The sequence below is a fragment of the Macaca mulatta genome, chromosome 12 (genome assembly GCF_049350105.2).
Source record: "Macaca mulatta isolate MMU2019108-1 chromosome 12, T2T-MMU8v2.0, whole genome shotgun sequence".
Lineage (NCBI taxonomy): Eukaryota > Metazoa > Chordata > Mammalia > Primates > Cercopithecidae > Macaca > Macaca mulatta.
This window is the reverse complement of record NC_133417.1, coordinates 87,145,694-87,169,264: the sequence shown is the minus strand read 5'-3', so window position 1 is coordinate 87,169,264 and position 23,571 is coordinate 87,145,694. Positions and strand designations below refer to the sequence as shown.

The following is a 23,571-nucleotide window of genomic DNA, read 5'->3' as shown; positions in this document are numbered from 1 at the left end:
CATCAGGGTTTATAAAAAAATTCTCAAGAAATAAAGAATTAACCTTTTACTCAGTGGGAACACCCAAGTTGGAGCTGTAAATATAAATAGCAACCTTCTAAGAGTCTGGACTAACTCTTGTTTGTTAGCTTTGGAGTTTGATAAAAGATTTGTTGGCCTCCTTTGAGATTTACTGATGTAAAATGCCTTCTAACAGAACTTATAATAACTTTCAATATATAAAGAGATAAAGCAAGCATTTGGGGATCAAATAAGGGCCAAATGCAAGGAATTTAATAATGACATACAAGCAAACCAAAAACTATTTCATTGGTGCTTGTTTCCAAGTGATTAAAAATACCATTTGAAGCTCTTATTTTTTGAAGGAAGTATTTTTAAAAGAGACTGAATACTTTTTATCAGGTTTTTAATTTGGTTCTAGCATATTATAGCACATAGAGTTGGCCTCCAGAAAAAATGTGTTGAATGAAATTTGAAACAACCCTACTCAAATAGAAAATTAATGCATAGCTTTATGGTTGCCCACTTGCTGTTCAATACTAAACCTACTGTATGTGTGTAAACAGTAGGCCTTCTTGCTAGCAGTTTCTGATAACCATTAGAATGGACTACAGTGCTTCTATAGATTTTCAAAGCAAAATCATGAGGTAGTTGGAGTGGTTTATATCCCTGCTCACTGCCCTCTCTCTCTGTTATGGGGTACTTTCTAGTTTCCCTTCTGGCCTGCTTGCTTCCCTAGGGAATTGCGTGAAATACGAGTATTACTATCCTCTTCCTCAATCAAAAGGCCCACTTCCTTTTTCTCACCACCTGTCCCTCGAGCAAATTATTAGTAAGTCAGCCAAAGATAGAGCAAATAATAATAGGTGAAAAGTAGTGTAAAAAAATACCTTTTAATAATTAAAGATAGTGTATACTCTATCTCTCTATAATATTTATATATTTTTCTTTCTTTCTTTCTTTTTGGAAATGGACTCTCACTCTGTCACCCAGGCTGGAGTGCAGTGGCGTGATCTTGGCTCACTGCAATCTCCGCCTCCTGGGTTCAAGCGATTCTCCTGCCTCAGGCTCCTGAATAGCTGGGATTACAGGTGTGCACCACCACACCTGGCTAACTTTTGTATTTTTTGTAGAGATGGGGTTTCACCATGTTTGTCAGGCTGGTCTCAAACTCCTGACTTCATGATCAGGCCATTTTGGCCTCCCAAAGTGTTGGGATTACAGGTGTGAGCCACTGCACCAGGCCAATATTTACATCTTATAACAGGACATAAATATCAAAACTTTATGCCAAACTGCAAACTCTTATGGTGAAATTTCAAGCAATGTAGCAAGTGAGTAAGAAAGAAAAACTGGCACTATTTCTTCTGTATTTCCCAATTGACATCACCTATGTAACTAGCAATTCTATGCTAAATTGAGGTCCACTCTGAGAAAATGATTTATGGCAGGAAGTTGGAGAGAGATTAAAGATAATGACAGTATTATGGTATTATCAAATGCATTAAATCAGTTTAGTAACTTTGGGATTAAAGAAAAGGTTTTGGTGCTTTATTCAGCATTATGGCCTCAATTTTCTGGACCCATGGATACTAAGTGGTCCTGTCCTATGAAACTCTGGTCAAAGTGTAGTTTGGCATGCTAAATTGAAAGATGACCTGCTAAATGTACAATGCCTTATCTTTTGAATAAATTCTCATAGAAACATTATTGTATTGGCACCTAAAGTACTTATTCTTTTTTCTACAGGATGTTGATAAATGGTCTTTTGATGTATTTGCCCTAAATGAAGCAAGTGGAGAGCATAGTCTGAAGTTTATGATTTATGAACTGTTTACCAGATATGATCTTATCAACCGTTTCAAGGTCAGAAACATGGAACACAAGTGAAATGCTCTTAGAATTGGTTATTTGAATAAGAATGAAAATGCAGAACATTTGAGTAATTAAGCAATTCATTTTAGGATGTCTTAGCAGGTCACAGAATTAAGGGGATGAGGTCTTTACATGATAGAACCATTCTTCACAACTCACTGACACATCTATATATGCACCTAGAGATCATGAGACCACTATAGCCTCATTCCAGTAAGATGCCAACATCCCCTGACTTATTCACAAAACACTCACATGAGGTTTGGCAGCTATGTCTTAAAGAAATATGACTACTCCAGCATTCTTAAAATACAAAATGAACCTTTACTGCCAGCTTTTCTTAAATTAGATTGAAGGGTCTTCTAATTAACTTCATTTAGAACCATCCAAGCAATAGATTTGATACAGACTACTGAGCAGACTGTATCTTATTACTTTCATCATTTCCTATAGAATAATCACATTTTTAGAGCTGTAAAGTACTGGGAGATAATCTATTTTAACCTCTTTGTATTAAGATAGAAAAACTAGACTCCACTAATTGTAACTGGAAATATTTACCCTTTTAAGAACTAGCCTTCCTACTCTCTGGAAGATACTAAAATTTCAGTGTAATAGTATGAGTAAGTCTGTAATTTAATCTGTCCTAGTTAAATACTAGGGGGTTACAATCCTTCTTTTTGGGAATGAAAGCTAACATGTTCATGAAGTGGTTTTTCAGAACAATCGACATTTGACATAAAGAAACTGTTGTCCACATCTGACTCACTAATATGTTCCACGACAAACTGTGCTCAAGTTGATTTAGTACCACTTTTTTGGTCAAAATATAATTATAATTATTACTTTCCACAGATTCCTGTTTCTTGCCTAATCACCTTTGCAGAAGCTTTAGAAGTTGGTTACAGCAAGTACAAAAATCCATATCACAATTTGATTCATGCAGCTGATGTCACTCAAACTGTGCATTACATAATGCTTCACACAGGTATCATGGTAAGAAAGTCTTTGTAACTGAGGTTTGTTCATTTGGAAGCATCAGCTTCCATTCCTGTAAGTTCCTATTGTCTCTTTAATGCCCATAGAGGTATTCAAAGTAATAAGTTTTATAAATAATAATTGTTTGGATTTTTGAAGCTTCATGGGTTATAATATACATTTTTCAAAAAATACTTTAAGTCACTGCAAAAAAGATAACCAGAGGCAAATAAAAATATATGTTTCCCCAAATTTGGACTACCAAACATTTTTGTTTGTAAAATCATTTTTTCCATAGAAATCAACCAAAAAAAGTGACCTAGAGAAAAAGTCTTTAGAATAAAAGTTATAGCACTCTGTTCTCACTCATTATGTGCTCCTAACCTGACCTTAGTCGCTTTTGCTCTCTTAGTCACAGTCAAATTCTAATAGGATTTGGGGAAATTATTCATGTGAATTTTTCCAAATTTTCTTTCCTCTTCTTTGCATTTGATGAATCAATGAATGGGTGACTAAATGATTCAGCGAAGCAAAGCCTGAAATAACAGTGAGTGTATGACAGGAACTCTGAGAGAGCTGGGAATTTTTGTAATGTCTTAAAACTCACAGTGATTCCCAGAAGGTAAAAAGTGAGGAACTGACCTTCCTGTGAAGATGCCAAACTGAGCTGGGTTCAAAAAAGGAGCAGGCCATGTGAGATTTCTAAATCCTAGCACCTGCTTTAATTGTGAAGTGTAGTGAGAAAATGCCATTTCAACCTAGGAGGCAACCAGAATTTTGTCATTTACAAAAAATATTCCTGCTTGAATGCATTTTTTTTTTTTTTACATTTGCTACAAGTGTAAAGGGAGTCAAATAAAAGTCTCCTATATCACCTTCAGAACATCTGGTGTGAAGGTGACATTGAAGAGATGTGGGTGTCATATTAATTGGTAAACAGAGAAAATCAAATCTACAATGTGGTTTTACTCTCAGAATTATAAGGAAGACTGTTGTGGGACCTAATAGGCCATTCCAACTTCTCTGTAAGACTGGGGAATTTGGCCAAGCCTGGCATGACTCCTAGAAAGTTAAAGTTGTTAGCAAAGATCACATAGTCACTTTCTGAGAGCTATGACTTACCAAATATAAATGTAACTTTCTGATTGTATTCATCCTTTAGCAAAAATGTGTCACTGGGCTCTTTACTCATCCATTAATTTGGCCATTACAAAAATAGTCTGGTAGTAGACCTTTAGTGTTGTCCAGAATCAAGAAAATACATTTGAACTAAAGAGAATAATGAGAAATTCTACCATAGATGGAGAAAGGGAAGACAAAATGAGTTTATGAATGTATTGACTATTTTGTCAAAACTAGGTTACACTGTCAGCTTCACAATTTTTGGAAAGTTATTTTAACAAGTTTTGCCTACATTAAAAAGTAGTGATAGGTGACTATTACATTTCATGTATACGAATGTGTTGGTTCTTTGTAACAAAAAAGCTTTATAGAAATTTTCATTAGCAAAAACTCTTTAGTTCTTTCTCACCCCTCAGATTTGATATAAAGAAGACTGGGTCATCTACTCTAGTGTTTTGGTTGATGCCCTGCTATTTCAGGATGGCCCTATCAGTGTGACATTTATGAAGCACTCCGGTAGCAGCCCAGTACTGTCAGGAGACTAATGCATGTTGTCATCTGCAAGATGTTTTAAGGACCATTCCTGAAAGGGATTGCAATTAAGCCATCGTCCTTCTGTTTGTTAATGTCATAAGGGACGCCTTCAAGTCTGGGAGTAGACAATGCCGAGGAGAGTTGATGCTCATACACCTGCTTGTCCCCCTCACTCTCCTTTTGTCGCTTGATTCATTTGTAGTCCTGTGCCATGGTGACAGTGATGTGCAATAACTCAGTCCATTTGCTAAGGAACAAATGTTTTATAAAGTGCTGTCAAGCCACCTTCAAATGTCTCTTTGAATATGAAATTATCCAAGGGCCTTGGCCAGAAGACATTTGCATTAGAGGGTTCCTGGCATTGCGTTCTCTCTAATACTAAGAGTACAAGGAAGAGAGATGAATTTACATCAAGCTCCTTTGGAATTTTTAGTGCACTGACTACACAGAAACAGTCTTCCACACTTTGGAATGACTGCATTTTTCTCTGATTAGTCTACAGTACATTTAGCACTACATATTTCTACAAATTATGTGGAAATTCTGTTCTTATAAATGGCTTCCAATATGATAGTGTTTGGAAGAGGAAAGAGAGTGTGGACTCAGGAAGCAGTCAGACATGAGTTTAAACCCATGCCCCACCACTTTCTAATTCGCTAGCTCTACATTGCTTCCCTTGTCACTAAAATGCAGTTAATAATACCAGCCACCTTATAGAATGGAAATGAGGAGTAAATAAAATCACATTTGTAAAGCACCTAACCTAGTGCCTAAAACATAATAGCTATTAACATACCTTCATTAATTAATTGTAATATGCCAATTTTCTATACTGGTAACTTACAGCAAACTTCTTCAGCCTATTCAAAGGAATAGAGAAAAATAGTGTCAAATCTCATAAATTCTAGCTAAAAGAGTTGTTGATACTCAAGGAATCAAGAAATAAATGTGATTTTCTGACGTGAAATTCTCCCCACCCTTTATATAATACACATATATACTTTGTATAATACACGTATTTACTTTTTTTATCCCACAGGCGCACACACACACACATCCTGAGTAATTCAGATATGAAAATTACATTATAAGTCCTAAGTCAAAACTCTATTCGCCTCTACCCATTCATATAGTAAAATTAGCTAGAAATTCTCCTTTTGAAACCTTAGAAGAATATGTTCAGCATATTGCCTTCTTTATGTAATGAATGCTATCATGATCCGTGGAAGAAATAGAAACTTTGAAATCAGACAGATTTGGGTTTGCATTCCTGCTCTGCCACTAGATAGGTACGTGAACTTTGAAATGTTGATCCATTTCTCTAGGATTCAGCTTTGTTATCTGCAACATAGGTATAAAAATATTTACATATAACCATCTTATGAAGTGGTTATAAGAATTTAATGAGACCAGCTAACTAAAGTGTCCAGTTAATAATTCCCTTCCTTTGTTTCTGTTTTAATACATGTGGCTAATAGCAGTCAATACCTCTTTATAAGTTGATGACTGCCCATTCTAGAGTAAGCCAACCTGAGCATTTCTCCAGACAAAATACAACCTACAGGTCTGATGAAATACAGTGTCTGCATTGCTCATGACTTATCATCTTAACCCTTTATTTCTGCCTGTTAGGAATCAGAAGAAACTTGGATTTGTATTGACCACTGCTGTAGTTGGAAAGAGTGACAGGATTTAACCTCATTCTCTCTGGCTTGCCCTCAGGAGTCATTTATAAAATCTATGAATTTAAGCACCTGTTTTCTGAGTTAGAATTCTTTTTGATACTAGCACAAAATGAATCAGCAGCTAAGAAACTAACAATCAGTCCAGAATTCTACTTTTGCTAATACAAAGTAGATGTGTTTTTAAATTAAGTGTGAAAGTTCAATGTTTCTCTCTTCCTATACTAGTTTGTAGTGGAACTTAATGATTTAGTCCATAGTGTGGAAATAAGTAAGGGGAATTTGTGGAGAAAGTACTATTTATGGGAGGCAGAAATGAACCAGAATAAAAACAGGAAATGTGTTTATAATAAATTTTCACAGCTAGCAAGATAATAATTTTAAATATTTACAAGTCAATCACTAATTAATTCCATCTCTGATTTTCTAATTTAATTTCTTTTTACTATTGACACTTTATATTCTGTATTATCATAGTAGATAATGAATGCTGCCTTTTAAAAACCACAGCTATATTTATAAATACATAATTTGAGCCCACCCCAAAATTTAAATAAGTGACTTCTTAAAAAGAAATCATTTTCTTTAATAAAACAGTGGGTTTCTAGGGTTCAAAACTAGTTTAACTTCAATTGCTATTCATTTCATGGTGTTTATAGTTCCATAGTTTCATTGGGAACATTGGCGGCTCAGTCCCAATTCAGACCTCTATAAGGTCACTTTCTTCCTTTTAATGACTCATAATTAAATGTGTCTATGAACACAGAACAGCTAGTTATATTAACTCCCTTTGGCTCTGAAAATTATTTCTGCTTCATCTGATTGTGAGGCGTTTGTACTTGAATTACAATCACTAATGATATTTTAACTATTATTTCCCAGATTTAATGCCTTAATCAATGCATTTAACATAGTAAGTTCCTAGCAAAATGCCATTTATTCTTTATTTTACCATATGACAAGACATGATAGGCACAGTGCATACATTAACTCAAAACTTCTTCTTAAACCCCATAGGGGAAAGGTTACTAATGCCATTCTCACCAGAACTGTAGCTGAGAGGGTAAATAACTCATTTTCCTGAGGATTAACAGAGATTTAAAACCAGGACTGATTCCATGGTCTCTTACCACTGCTACCTCTTTCTAATGCAAAACTAGCTAATTGCAATTTAACAAATACTAAGTTCCTAATATGTGCCAAATATCATGATAGGTTATGTGAAGGGAGCTAAGATTAATAAGATTATAGCTTTGGTATCTATGAGATTCAACAATTGTCACTGCCTTCATTTTTGACCCATGGACCTACAATGGCTTTCTTTTACCTTTTACACAAAATCTAAATTCATCAATTCTCATCAAATTAGTCCATTCACTCTTTCCATACTCTCCATATTCTTCAATTTCACTTCACTTGATTCTCCAACACAATTGTACTAATGACAATTCTATTTTAATACAGACCTTATAGTATGATTCTACATTTGCTCTATTTAAAATTCTTCTGTCTCTATCCTTGCACTTAACTATCAATCTTTTTCCATCCTTTTCCCAAGATCCACTGCCACCAATTAGCCTTTCTGTCTATGCTCTTAAATTGCATCTTTATTCTGCAAACTTTTATCAAGTGTGCACAAAGTTTACATGATCTCTTTCTGTTGTTTTTTTGCAAGGTCTTTTATTGTTTTAAGTGTATAGAATAAGACCACTCCGAGTGAGCTTCATAGCATTTTGGATTCCGCATTTCTACCATCAAGTGCCATCTATTTATAGCGTTCTCTAGTAGAACTTGCTGTGATGATGGAAATGGTTTGTGTCTTTGCTGTACTATATGGTAACCACTTGTCACATGTGACCAATAGGCATATGGAATATGGCTAGTGTAACTGGGAAAGTGAATTTAATTTTAATTAATTTTCTTTATTTTTAATTTAAATAGTCACATGTGGTTACCATATTGGGCAGTGCAGTATAAGGGTTTTACAAAATGTGAGTGATGAATAAACTATTGAATTATTTCTAAATGAACTAATAATAACAGAGAACTTTTGTTAAAGCATCTAGCTAGTAACTGAAAGGTAAATGTATGTAAAGTGGATAGTCATGGATTTTACATGAAAGGATTTATTCTTTTAGCATTATTTGAAGTTAATTGCACAGCCATTTTTATGTGTTATGAATAGAAAATTTTGTGAATTTCAGAAACTTTTCTAAATCTCTAAACATAAAAATGAAGTGTACTTTCTCTAGTAAGGAAGTGAATATTTTTAAGTTTTAGATGAACATTTTTTTTCATAGTAGATTGTTCAACAACACTTGGGCTAAAAGACATTTTAATGTTGCGTGAGCTATATGTTAAAAATCACCAAACTGTAATTGATTTCAGAAGAACCCAAACATGTATGGCTGTAAATTCAAAATCCAGTTAGGGTTCACTTTTTAAATAATAGGAAACTGCTCCTTTTTCAATTAGCAAGGACAATTATATTCTGAATTTTGAACTTATAGGCCATGAAACCATCATTGACCTTATGAAGCATCCATCATGCACAATTAGTGGAGGTAAAAATAGGGAAAAAATTAAAAGAAATAAAAAATAATTTTATATGATTACATAAACAGGGTGCGCTGAAAGTCCTTTTCAGAGAAAGGAAAGATGGTATTTATTTCTTGAATATAATAGATTCTTTCTGTGATTTACTAGCACTGGCTCACTGAACTGGAAATTTTAGCAATGGTCTTTGCTGCTGCCATTCATGATTATGAGCATACAGGGACAACAAACAACTTTCACATTCAGACAAGGTAAGTTTGAAAAAGTATTAACTTTCATTAGTTAAAATTTGAAATTTATTTTTCTGCATATTACTTAAGATAATTTTTAAAAAATAATAAAGATTCTAATAAGAACAGGTTTAATGAATTTTTAGCAAAATTTCTTAAGCTGCTAACACTTGAATCAGTCGACTACTATTTTTCCAGAATGTTGTGTATAGTATTTTGTGGCATATCTAGCAATTTAAAGAACATGAAAATGTTTAAGGCAATCTGTCCCTGCCCAGAACTTACACTGTGAACTACCACACAAGTCAGACATCTATTCACTGATGCAAATCTTGCAACATAATGCTTAAGGTACTGGTTTCATGTCATTATGTATTTGAAAGTAATAAAATTGTACTTCTGAAAATAAAATCCAAAAATTAAACTAATTTTCAGGCCAGCATGAAGTATTAAATTTAAAATAACTAGAAAATGAAATTATTTAATGATGGTTACAATGGAAGTTATTTAAATCAAAATACCAGAGTGAAAGTATGTTAGTCTGTTAGGGATGCCATAACAAAATACCACAGAATGGGTGGCTTAAACAACATGAATTTATTTTTTCACAATTATGGATGCTGGGAGTACAGGATCACAGTGTCAGCTGGTTCGGTTTCCTCTGAGGTTGCTCATCTTGACTTACAGACAACACCCTCCCTGCTGTTTTTTCACATGGTCTTTTCTCTGAGCACATGCACCCCAGTGTCTCTTCCTCTTCTTATATGAACACCAGTCATATTGGACTTGGGCCTCGCTCTTGTTACTTCATTAACATTAATTACACCCTTAATAGCCCTATCTCCAATACAGACACACTGAGGGTTAGGGCTTCAACATATGAATTTTAGGGCAGACACAATTCAGTCTATAACAGAGAGTTAGCCTAAACTCTTTTTAGTTAGGCAGAGAAGTCAGTATCTGAGAAGCAAGATTTGGTCTAGGCCCCATCAGGATCCAGCTTACTTTATATGTGTGGGATCCTGAAATTTCTTAAGGATGCTTAATAAGGAGATATATGTTAAGAACTGATGTGTCTCTTGAACCACTGCATAAATCTCCATTCTTATTGAGGAAAGATTAAATCTGATTTTTTTTCTAATTAATAGACTTTGTTTCTTAGAGCAGTTTTAGATTCACAGAAAGACTGAACAGGAAGTACAGAGTTCTATGAGTTCCATATGCTTCCTCCTGCTACCCTAAAGTTTCCTTGTTATTAACATCTTACACTAGTATGAGATATTTGTTACAATTGATTAACCAATATCGATAACTTGTTATTAACTAAGGTCCATTGTTTGTATGAGGGTTCACTGTTTGCATTATGGGTTCTATGGGTTTTGACAAATGTATAATGTCCTGTATCTACCATTGCAGTATCACAGGCAATAGTTCCACTGCCCTGAAAGTCTCCTGTGCTTCATCTATCATTTCTCTCTTCCTGCCCCTTTACCTCTGGCAACCACCGGTCTCTTTAATGACTCTTTAGTTTTGCCTTTTCCAAAATGTCATATAGCTGAAATAATAAAGTATACAGTTCTTTCAGACTGGGTTATTTCGTTTAGAAGAATGTGTTTAATGTTCCTCCATGTCTTTTCATGGTTGGCAGCTTATTTCTTATCACTGAATATTATTCCATTGCATGGACATACCATATTTTGTTTATGTATTCACCTATTAAAGCAAATCTTGGTTGTTTCCAAATTTGGGCACTTATGAATAACACTGATATAAGCATACATGTGCAGGCTCTTGTGTGGTCAGTTCATTTGGTTTTTAAATATATATATTTTTAACAACTGATTTTCCAGATGTGGGAGTTATTGTTTGATGTGGGGAATATAGAAACAGTTTATTAAAATATTAGACAGTTTAGAACTTAAAGGACCATAAGATGAGTGAGATCCACAGTATAGATCATCTGGTCTGATTTCCATCATCTAAAAATAGAAAATGAAGATCTCGAGAGGTGAAGTGACCTGTCTATATGCACCTGGTCAGGTGATGGCAGTGGCAGAATTGAGGAGTGAGAAGAGGGACACTCACTGTCAATCCAGTTTCCTATACAAGCGTGCTCCCACGGCCAGAGACAGACACATGATAATTCTAACCTGTTAAAGCCTGAAATGGGGTGGGCTTACACATGTAACCCTTTAATGGAGACACAGGAAGAGTTACAATTCAAACAGTGAAGTGTTGGGGAGGGCATTCTGTCTGTCTCTGGAATGGAGGAAACCCCAGGGTCTCCTAGATTGACACAGGTTGAAGGGAAAAGGAAAACTTCAGAGTCTGGTTATGTAGCAGGAATGTTATTTTTCTACCCATATTTGCAGAGTATAGGGAGATTTTTGCTTTTATTTGTGTTTAATGTCAAAGGAAAACAGGACTATGCAGATCATTTTGCTTACCAAAGGGTCTCTACATCCACTGGATCCGCAACATGGAGGATTTTAATTAAAGATTGCTCATCACTGAGCTAGGCTTTGTACAGGAAAACAGTTCTAGGGGTTTGAGAAGAAAGCAAGTGATTTGTTATCAGTGAATACCAGTTGCCCTTTCGACTTTGAAAAGTAAAGGCCAGTGGGCTGGCCTCTTCCAGCAGCAGTGTTAGATCATCACTCTGGCTTTCTCCTTTTACCATTTATCTGCGACTGGATGAAGAGTTCTGATTTACTTATGCATTTGGCTGTGGAGAGGGAGGAGGAGGAGGTGGAGGAAAGGAGGGGGATGACAAGGAAGAGGAGGACAAGGAAGGGCAGATGGGGGCAGAGAAGGAGAAAGAAGAATCCTATTTTTTTCAATTTATATTTTAAAACTCTGTATAAAAATGGGAAAAAAATTGCCTGACAGAGTAAACTATTTAATGAATGAATTCGACATGAACTTGAAAATTCCGTGAACCAAAATGTTGTAATGACCAAAATGCAACAATATAACATGATTTTTAGCTCTCAATATTGCCTTCATCCAAGAAGAAATAAGGTCATATGTCATTTATATCAGTAATTATATTTTATTTTATATTATTCATTGTTACTTGGATTTGAGAGTGTTTTTTCCAATCTGGAAACTAATTTACTACAGAATACAAAATGGCTAAAATGCGATTTGGAACATAGGGCAAGGCTAGATTTGAGTTCAATGCAGATATTATAATGCATGAAATCCTTGAAAGTGTAAATAAATGGAAATAATTTCCTCTTTGTGAAAAGAAATTGCCAGGCTACATGTTGCCATGGATACTGGATGTTGCTCAGAGTCTGTTCTTTTCTTAGCAGTCAAAGACCATCTCAAGCATTAGACCATGCCGCATTCTCAGCATCCTTGTTAGCTTTATGAGACAAAATCATGCACACTTTCCTACAATTAAATCTGGTTCAAAAACACATTTTAGCTGGTCTCTGAACAAGTAAATGGTGATACTTGGAGCCATATCATGTATTAACTCTGACAAATCTGCTATGGCTAGATTTGGTGCCATATAGTGCAAATGTTACTGGAAAATCACAGCTTTCCCCATGATCTCAGCAAACTTCTAGAAATGCACACAGTGTTTTGCTTGGGAAACATCTAGTTGATTATCTCTTCAATGAGGATTATACATATGCTTTGCCAGTTCACATTTCTGTATGTTGAGGTATGATTATTGATTAAGTCCTTTTTAGGCCTTAACTAAGATTGTTAAATGGAAATCTATTTTAGAAATATGTGCTATTAAAGACATATGTTATTTCACCTTTATGATAGTGCTAGAAACAAAAAAGAAAGTAACAGTGCCTGGTAGGTCATTTATCATATGTTGGATGAATAATAAAGCTTGGTATATCTGGCAGACTATCAGACACAGATTTTAAACAGGCTGCTTGTATAAAATGTCAGATTTCTTTAGTTTTTGTTTTCTTTGTTGTTTTTAAATAATTTTTATTGTGCACATTTATGGTATATAACATGATATTATAAAATATAGATAGATAGTAAAAAGATTATTATACAGAAGCAAATTAATATATCCATGATCTCACATAGCTACCCATGTGTGGTAGTGGTGTTGTTTTAGTAGGAACTTTCGTTTTTTATTTTGTCCTTGTCTACTCTATCATAAATATTCAGTGGGAGGGCCAGTTATAACTAGGACTTTACCCACTGAAAAGCCTGAAACAGTAAGTCTGAGTGAGGAGTTTTAAGTCTAAGTATCTACCAGGAGATAGGAGAGTGAGAGAAGCCTTGGTGTTGGGTAAGTGGTAGCAAACTTGCTACAAGTTTTAACTTGACTTTCTTTTTTGCTCTATTTGTTGCCAACTTTCAACTTGCCAACTTATATGAATGAGTTCACCATTTTAAGAGATTGAACATAGTGATTTTGCTTCCATTCCACACTTGCATAATGATCTGGCAACCTAGGAGATAGAGGAAGGAGAAGCCCAGGTTCCATTATACAGATCTGAGAATGCTTGAAATATTTCAGACTTAGAGTTAGAACACCAAATTCATCAATGCAACTTGAAGTATACCAATTTATTTGATAATCAAATTATATTAAAATACAGACAGGTGAGAAATAAAAGCCTTCCCTTGATGTATTCATCATTTTAAAAAATAAAATGTTCCTTTTAAATGAGTGATGAAGCATACATTTAAGTGTTCTTTAAAAATGATTTTTCCATCTTAATTTTAAAACAAAAGGATCTATAACATTAAAAATTTAATCACAACATTATAAGTGAGTAAAAAACTAGAATCATAAATGGATCAAATGCTTTTCTTCATCCCCTTCCTGCTACCCAAAGTAATTTTAGTTTAAAGGAACAGGGATGATATCAACACTCTTGAATGGGTACAAAGGGGTTTGTTCATTCACTGATTGAATAAGACGTTAGGTAATTTTATTCTCTTTGATATAGCTAGAGTATTTTGCAGGTGTCTGGATTACAAATCAGAAGGAAAAGGCATAAGCACATTTAAACTATAATAATGATAATTAAAAGAAAACTAAGCACCAAAACTAAGTGGGGTTTATCCCAGGTATGCAGGTCTGGCTCAACATTCGTAATTCAATTAATATAATCTATCACATCAACAGGGTACAGAAAAAAAAATCATGTGATCTTGTCAATAAATGCAGAAAAAGCATTTTACAAAACACTCCAACCCACATTTATGATATAAACTCTAACTAGGAATAGAGAGGACCTTCCTTAACTTGATAAAGAATATCTATACTAGAGTAGAATTGTGGTTATGAGGGACTCGGGTGGAGATAAAAGATAGGAAGTTGTTGGCCAAAGGATACATAATTTCAGTTAGATGGGAGAAATAAATTCAAGAGATCTATTGTACAATGTGTCAACTAGAGTTGATAACAATGTCTTGTATTCTAAAAGATTGCCAAGAGTAGATTTAAGTGTTCTCACCTCAAAAAATGGTAAGTTGTAAAGTAGTACATATGTTAATTAGCCTGAGTTAGCCATTCCACTATGTGTGTATGTATATATAAATGTGTATAGATAGATAGACAGATAGATAGATAGATAGATAGATGATAGATAGATAGATAGATAGATATACATGTTTCAAGACATCATCTCATACATGATAATTATATATATAATTTTAATTGTCAATTAAAAAGTAAATAATTAATTAGAAGAAAGGAATTTATTAAAAACCTACAACTAACATCATACTTAATGGTGAAAGACTTGAAGCTTTCCCACTAAGATTGTGAACAAGACAAGATGTCCTCTTTCACAACTAATTTTTGTATCATACTGGAAGTCCTAGCTAATGCAATACAACTAGAAAAGGAATTAAAAGGCATGCATCTTAGGAAGAGAGAAATAAAATTATTTTTGTTTGCAAATAATATGATTGTCCATGTAGAAAATCTGAAAGAATTGACCAAAAAACTCCTGAAACTAATAAGTGATTATAGCAGGGTTGCAAAATACAAGGTTAATACACAAAACTCAATGGCTTTCCTATATGCCAGCAATAAGCAAATGTAATTTGAAATTGAAAACACAAATACCATTTGCATTAGCACCACCCAAAATTAAATATTTAGGTATAAATGGAACAAAACATATACAAGACCTTTATAAGAAAAACTGTAAAACTTTGATGAAATAAATAATACAGGGACAGATATTTCATGTTCATGGATAGACTCAAAATTGTCAGAATGTCAGTTCTTCCCAACTTCATCTATAGATTTAATGCAATCCCAATGAAAATACCAGCAAGTTATTTTGTGATTCTGACAAAGTGATTCTAAAGTTTGGATGAAGAGGCAAAAGACTCATAATAGCTAGCACAGTTTTAAAGGAGAAGCACAAAGTTGGAGGACTGACATTACCTAACTTTAAGACTTGCTACAAAACCACAGTAATCAAGACAGTGTAGCATTGCTAAAAGGACAGACAAATAGATCAATGAAAACAGAATAGAAAGCCCAGTAATGAACCTACAAAAAATATAGTCAACTGATCTTTGACAAAGGAATAAAATCAATATAATCTTTTCAATAAATGGTGCTAAAACGAATGGACATCTACATGCAAAAGCAAAAAGAAAAGAAGAATCTAGACACAGACTGCTATGGTTTGATTGTGTTCCCCAGAATTCATATGTTGCAAACATAACCCCCAATGTGACAGGGTTGGGAGGTGGGGCCTAATGGAAGGTATTGAGGTCATGAGTGTTCTATCTTTGTAAATAAATTAATGCCATTATAAAATGGGACTTGCCAGAGAGGGTTTGCTCTCTTGCACTCTCTGCCTTTCTACTATGTGATGCTTTACACTATTTGGTGATACAGCAAGAAAGCCCTCCTAAGACGAAGGCATGTTGATCTTCGACTTTCCAGTTAAGAATTGTGAGAAATAAGTTTCTTTTTTTTAAACAAATTACCCAGCGTCAGGTGTTCTGTCACGTCAGCATAAAACACACTAAGACACAGGCCTGATACCCTTTACAAAATAAACTCAAAATGGATCACAGACCTAAATTTAAAACAAAAATCTATAAAATTCCTAGAAGATTACATAGGAGAAAAATCTAGATGACCTTAGATTTGGTGACGACTTTTAAAATATAATATCAAAGGCACAATATATGAAAGAATAAATTGATAAGTTGGATTTCATTAAAATTAAAAATTTATGCTCTACCAAACACACTATCAAGAGACTAAAAAGACAAGCCACAAACTGGAAGAAAATATTTGCAAAGAACATCTGATAATGCACTGTTATGCAAAATATACAAAGAATGCTTAAAGCTCAACAATAAGAAAAACTAACAACCTAATTTAAAAATGAGCCAAAAACTTTACCAGACACTTTAGCTAGGAAGATATACAAATGGCAAATAGGCATATGAAAATATATTCCATATCATTCATCAGAGAAATCCAAATTGAAACAGTGAGATGCCAAATAGATCAACAGGCAATACATGTCTATTAGAATGGCCAAAATCCAGAACACTAACACCACCAAAAGCTGGTGAGAATGGAGCAGCAGGAACTCTCATTCATTGCTGGTAGGCATGAAAACTGGTATAGCCACTTCTGAAGACAGTTTACCAATTTATTACAAAATTGAAACTACTCTTACCATATGATCCATGAATTGCACTCCTTGGTATTTGCTCAAAAAAATTGCAAATACATTCACCCAAAAACTTATGGCACAGATAATTATAGCAGCTTTATTAATAATTGCCAAAACTTGGAAGCAAGCAAGATGTCCTTCAGTAGGTGACTGGATAAACAAACTGTGGTATATGCAGATAAGAAAACTTTAGTGCTGCAAGGAAAGTAGCTATCAATCGGTGAAAAGGCATGAAAGAAACATTAATGCATATTACTAAGTGAAAGGAACCAATTTGAGAAGGCAATTGTATTAGTTTGTTCTCACACTGCTATAAAAAGCTAGCAGAGAATGGATAACTTGTAAAGAAAAGAGGTTCAATTGACTCACAGTCCCATATGCCATGCAGAAGACATGGCTGGGGAGGCTGGGAGGCCTCAGTAAACTTACAATCATGGCAGAAGGGTGAACGGGAAGCAAGCATGTTTTCACGTGGTGGCAGGAGAGGGAGTGAAGGGGGAAGTGCTGCACACTTCTCAGCAACCAGATCTCATGAGAACTCACTCACTATAATGAGAACAGCAAGGGGGATACCCACCCCATGATCCAATCACCTCCTACCAGATCCCTCTACCAATACTGGGGATTACAATTCAATATGAGATTTGGGCAGGGGACACAGATCCAAACCATATCAAATAATATGCTTGGCTCTGTGTCCCCCACCCAAATCTCATGTTGGGTTGTAATCAACCTTTGGCTCATAATATGGTTTGGCTCTGTGTCTCGCATCCAAATCTCATGTTGAATTGTAATCCCATAATTCCCCTGTGTTGTGGGAGAGACCCAGTGAGAGATAATCGAATCTTGGGGGCGGTTTTCCCCATACTGTTCTCATGTTAGTTAATAAGTCTCACAAGATCTAATGGTTTGATAGGGGAAACCTGTTTCACTTAGTTCTCATTCTGTCTCTTGCTGCCACCACGCGAGACTTGCCTTTCACCTTCCACTGTGATTGGGAGGCCTCACCCCAGCCATGTGGAACTGTAAGTCCAATAAACCTCTTTCTTTTGTAAATTGCCCAGTCTCGGGTATGTCTTTATCAGCAGTGTGAAAATGGAGTAATACATTATTCCACTTCTGGCCCCTCCTGAATCGCATGTCCTTCTTATATTTCAAAAAACCAATCATGCCTTCCCAACAGTCCCCAAAAATCTTAACTCACTCCAGCATTAACTCAAAAGTCCAACTCCAAGGTCTCATGTGAGGCGAGTCCCTTCTGCCTATAAGCCTGTAAAATCAAAAACAAGTTAGTTACTTCCAAGATACAATGGGGTTACAGGCATTGGGTAATGCTCCCATTCCAAAAGGGAGAAATTGGCCCAAACAAAGGGACTATAGGCCCCATGCAAATCCGAATCCCAGCAGGGCAGCTATTTAATCTTAAAGCCCCAAATAATCTTTTTGACTCCATGTCTCATATCCAGGGTATGCTGATGCAAGGGTGTGCTCCTACAGCCTTGAGCACTTCACCCCTGTGGCTCTGCAGGGTACAGCCCCCATGGCTGCTTTCACTGACTGGTGTCAAGTGCCCCTGCCTTTTCCAGGTGCACAGTGCAAGCTTTCGGTGGATTTACTATTCTGGGGTCTGAAAGACAGTGGCTGATATGGTTTGGTTCTGTGTCCACCAAATCCCATCTCAGATTGTAATCTCCATGTGTTGAGGGAGGGACCTGTTGGGAGGTAACTGGCTCATGGGGACAGCTTCTCCCATGCTGTTTTCATGATAGTGAGGGAGTTCTCATGAGATCTGATGGTTTAAAAGTGGCAGTTTTCTCCCTGCACTTTCTCTCCTGCTGCCATTTAAGATGTGCCTTGCTTCCCCTTTGCCTTCCATCATGATTGTAGGTTTCCTGAGGCCCTCTGAACCATGCAGAACTGTGAGTCAATTAAACCTCTTTCCTTTATAAATTATCCAGTCTCAGGTGCTATCTTTATAGCATTGTGAAAATGGACTAATACAGTAACCCTCTTCTCACAGCTCCACTAGGCAGTGCCCCAGTGGGGACTTTCTATGGGGGCTCCAAGCCCACATTTCCCCTCCACACTGCTCTACTAGAGGTTCTCCATGAGGATTCTGCCCCTGCAGCAGACTTCTTCCTGGACATTCAGGCATTTCCATACATCTTCTGAAGCCTAGGCAAAGGCTCCCAAGCCTCAATTACTGTTGTCTGCAAACCTACAGGCCCGATACCATGTAGACGCCACCAAGGCTTGGGGCTTTCACCCTCTGAAGCAATGGCCAGAGCTGTACCTTGTCCTTTTTCAGCCACGACTGGAGCTGGAGCAGCTGGGATGCAAGGCACAATGTCCAGGGTGCAGGCACAGAGCAGTGGGGGCCCTAGGCCTGGCCCATGAATCCATTTTTCCCTCCTAGGCCTTCAGGCTTGTGATGGGAGGGGCTGCTATGAAAGTCTCTGAAACGCCCTGGAGACACTTTTCCCATTGTCTGGGGTATTAAAATTACATTTCTCTTTATATATACAAAGTTTTGCAGCCTTGAATTCCTCCCCAGAAAATGGGTTTTTCTTTTCTACCATATGGTGAGGCTGCAAATATTTTAAACTTTTATGCTCTGCTTCTCTTTTAAATATAAGTTCCAGTTTCAGGTCATTTCTTTCTTCATGCAAATGAGCATAGACTTTTAGAAACAGCCAAGCCATATCTTGAACCTTTGCTGCTTAGACATTGCTTTCACCAGATACCCTAAATTATCTCTCTCAAGTTCAAAATTCCACAGATTTCTACAGCAGGGGCACAATGCCATCAGTCTTTTTGCTAAACGTAGCAGGAGTGACTTTTACTCCAGTTCCAAATAAGTTCCTCATCTCTATCTAAGACCTCCTTATCTCTGTCTAAGACCTCCTCAACCTAGACTTCACTGTCTATATCACTATCAGTATTTTGGTCACAACCATTCAACAAGTCTCTGTGAAGTTCCAAACTTTCCCATATCTTCCTCTTTTTCTGAGCCCTCCAAACTGTTCCAACCTCTGCCCATTACCCAGTTCCAAAGTTGCTTCCACATTTTTAGGTATCTTTATAGCAATACCCCATGCTCAGTACCAATCTTCTGTATTAGTCCATTCTCACACTGCTATAAAAAACTACCTGAGACTCAGTAACATATAAAGAAAAGAGGTTCCGCAGTTCCACAGGCCATCCAGGAGCCATGGCTGGGAGTCCTCAGGAAACTTACAATCACCCAATCATGGAAGGGTGAAGAGGAAGTAAGCACATCTTCACGTGGTGGCAGGAGAGAGTGCAAAGAAGAAAGCACTACACACTTTTAAACAACCGCATCTCATGAGAACTCACTCACTATCACAAGAATAGAATGGGGGAAGTCTGCCCCCAAGATCCAATCACCTCCCTCACCTAACACTGGAGATTACAATTCAACATAAGTTTTGGGTAGGGACACAGAGCCAAACCATATCAGCAACAAACTACATGATTCCATCTATATAACATTTTGAAGAAGGCAAAGCTATGGAGGCAGTGAAAAAAATCAGTGGTTGCCAGGGTTAGGGGAGAGAAAGGGACAAAGAGGTGGAACTCAGAGGGATTTTTGGGCAGAGAAACTACTCTGTATGGTACTATAATATTAGATACATGTCATTATTCACTTGTCTAAACTCATAGAATGTATACCACCATGAATGAACCCTAATCTAAACTGTGGACATTGGATGATAATGATATGTGTGTGTAGGTTCATCAATTGTAACCAAAATGCCACTCTTGTTGGGGATGTTGACAATGGGGGAGGTTATGCATGTGTGGAAGAAGAAAGTATATGGGAAATTTTGTACCATCTTCAATTTTGCTGTGAGCCTAAAACTTCTCTAATAAATAAAGTTTATATAAAATTTTAAAATATTATACAGTAAAAAATAAAAGAAACTAAGTCCTTCCATAATTCTCACTGTTCAATTATAGGATGTTTACTGGTCAGATGACCTGATACTTGAGTAAGTCTTATTAGACATTCATGATGTCTAAAGAAATCCTCTGTTGGGCATTTTGTTTTTAATTCTTAGGTCAGATGTTGCCATTTTGTATAATGATCGCTCTGTCCTTGAGAATCACCATGTGAGTGCAGCTTATCGACTTATGCAAGAAGAAGAAATGAATATCTTGGTAAATTTATCCAAAGATGACTGGAGGTGAGTTTCAGAGAAAACCTAGGGGAAATTTAATTTCAGGAAAGGAATAAATTATGTGATTTAAAGTCAAGAAAAAAGATGAAAGTTGATGCATTCCCCATATTACAAACGTAATTACTGTTGACTGGATGACTCTGAGAAGGATTAGTACTTAGGGACTTTGTTCAGAGCCAGACTCTGTTAAAGGGAGCTGAAGTATTTCCAGGTCAACTCAACATCTGTATGTCTGAATAAGACCACACACAACACAATAAATACTTTTATGTACATAATTATACACTCTCTGGAATGGAGCTCTGCTCAATGTTTATCAATATGGGGTATCTTTATAGGGGTGTTACATAAATTCAACATTTTGACATTATATTCATTCTTTCATATATTATTTTTTAAAAGATGTGGAGTTAAGGGTTTTTTAAAAACAAAAAATTAAACATGTGGGAAAAAATTCCAATATACTAAAATGACCCAAGTGCAGAGGAAATCTTACATGTTTCTCCAAAGCATCTGTTTGCTTAAAAAAAATTACATGGTATGTTGATACTTATTGCTATGTAGGGAAATATGAGATGTACCCCTATCCCTCTGTATAACCTTTCTTCTCTTTTTCTTGATCCTTTGGTCATTATCATCTCCTTCAATTGACAATAGGGTTGCTGGACTTCACAAATAAAAGTAAAGGACAATCAATTGAATATGAACTTCAGTAATCATAGAATCTTCTTCGCCTATGTCGCTAATATTCTATGGGACTCACTTATAATAAGAAAAGAAAAAGACCTATATTTATCTTTAACAAAAATCATACTAAAAGTCATTTAATTGACTAGAAAAGGTTTCCACTTGAATGTAAATATCAAAGCCTTTTGCTTTCATTTTTGTTTTTTAAATCAAGGTAAAAAGAAATATCAAAAAGGAAAGTGACAATAAAAATATTAAAAAACGTAAAAGATAAAAATCAGAGTTTAAAATAAGCCTAAATCTTCTGTGAGTACTTTTTCAAATTTTCAAAGTTTCCTGGTTCTTCAAGGCCATTTCTAGAAATATGGGCTCATTTTTGCAACTCTAGAAAATGCTGTCAGATAGAGGGAAGGTGGAACTTTCTCTTGGAGACACAGTTCAGTCCTTTCATTTTACAGTTGACACTTGAACAACACAGGGGTTAGGGGTACCCCCATTCAGCTAAAAACCCATGTATACCTTTTGACATTTGAAAAACTTAACTACTAATAGCTCACTCTGGATAGGAAGCCTTACCAATAATATAAAAGTTGATAAATACATAATTTGTATGTTATGTGTATTACATACAATATTATTAAAATAAAATAACTAGAGAGAAGAAAATGTTATTAAGAAAATCATAAAGAGGAGAAAATATATTTGCTATTTATTAAGTGGAAGTGGGTCATCAAAAAGGCCTTCATCCTCTGTCTTTATGTTGAGTGGGCTGAAGAGGAGAATGGAAGAGAAGGGACTGGTTTTGCTTCTCAGGTGTGACGGAGGGGGAAAAAAATATGTATATAAGTGGTCCCACACAGTTCAAACTTATGCTGTTCAAGGGTTAACTGTATTCTGTAGGAAATAGTAGCCCAAGAGGATTTACAGTCTAGAAATGCCAGGATCTAACTGTGAAAGAATTTTAAAGAGACCACTGTTGGGCTATGTAGCGATTAGATGGTCAAAGGTAGGAACAAGCAGACAAGTTATGAGATATTTCCTAAAGCCTAAGAGATTATTTACATCTAGGGTATTAGTTTATTTTCTTAATCAGTGATTACCATTCCCATAGATAATTTTTATAATATTAATTTTTGTTGTTATTCGAAGAAATAAATCTTTTTTCCTCAAAGTTGACTTTGTTGCTATTTCAGTGCAATTTTATTTCCCATTATGTTTTGTTATTTACCATTCTAACTATTTTATTCTAATAGTTTACTGCTGTAATTGTCTAAGTTTCTGTTTGGTAACTTCAGAGTCATTTTAATTGAATGTTTTTAAAGAATTGTTTTAACAAATAGTGTACATATTATATACATTTTAGAATTTAATAGATTCAACACTTTCTAAAAATCTATAAAATACATATTTGATACTATACCTTTAATAACATTTTACTAAGAATCAAAATATGGATATCTTCTTAAAGACTCATGTTTTCTGTTTACATATCTGTTTATTTCTTAAAGTACTTTTAGTAAAAATAAATGCATTAATTTAAAAGTTTTAATAAGAAAATTTTATAAATTAAGTAACATTTTCTTATTTTGCCTAATTTAGTGACATATAATTAGTTGATTATTGATAACATCTGGCATTTACTGATCATTTATATGCAAAGCACAATACATTTATTAGATTCTATTTATTTCCTTAAACTCTAGTCTCATTTTCCTTAGCTAACATAAATGTTTTTATTCAGTTGCTTTTCAAATATGGGTCTTGTCATATTTTCAGAGAAAAAAATGTAATTGAGAATAATTTTATTAATAGCTTCCTTTCCCTTACTACTTGAATAAAAGTAAGCAAGCTATCCAATATCATAAACAGTAAGCAGAGTGTTGATTCTCATGGCTTCCATCTAAAAATTCAATAGAAATGTTGAGTGCTCATGATTTTCAGCAAGAACTATCAATATGTAGTTTTTTAAAAAACAAATCATCGAATAGATTATATCATCTTTAAGTAAAATATCTTTGTGCAAGATCATAATTCAAGTTTCCTTCACATTTTT

The 23,571-nt window shown here is 35.3% G+C and overlaps 1 protein-coding gene across 6 annotated transcripts in view; it reads left to right on the top strand.

Moving 5' to 3' along the window:
* The window catches only part of PDE1A (phosphodiesterase 1A), a 401,882-nt gene that overhangs the window by 306,100 nt on the left and 72,211 nt on the right, over positions 1 to 23,571 (top strand). For all 6 annotated transcript variants that reach the window (XM_028830525.2, XM_028830528.2, NM_001257584.1 and 3 more), the window contains 4 exon segments: positions 1,750 to 1,866; positions 2,731 to 2,871; positions 8,898 to 8,998; positions 20,712 to 20,837. In XM_028830525.2, coding sequence (XP_028686358.1) covers positions 1,750 to 1,866; positions 2,731 to 2,871; positions 8,898 to 8,998; positions 20,712 to 20,837 — 485 coding nt within the window.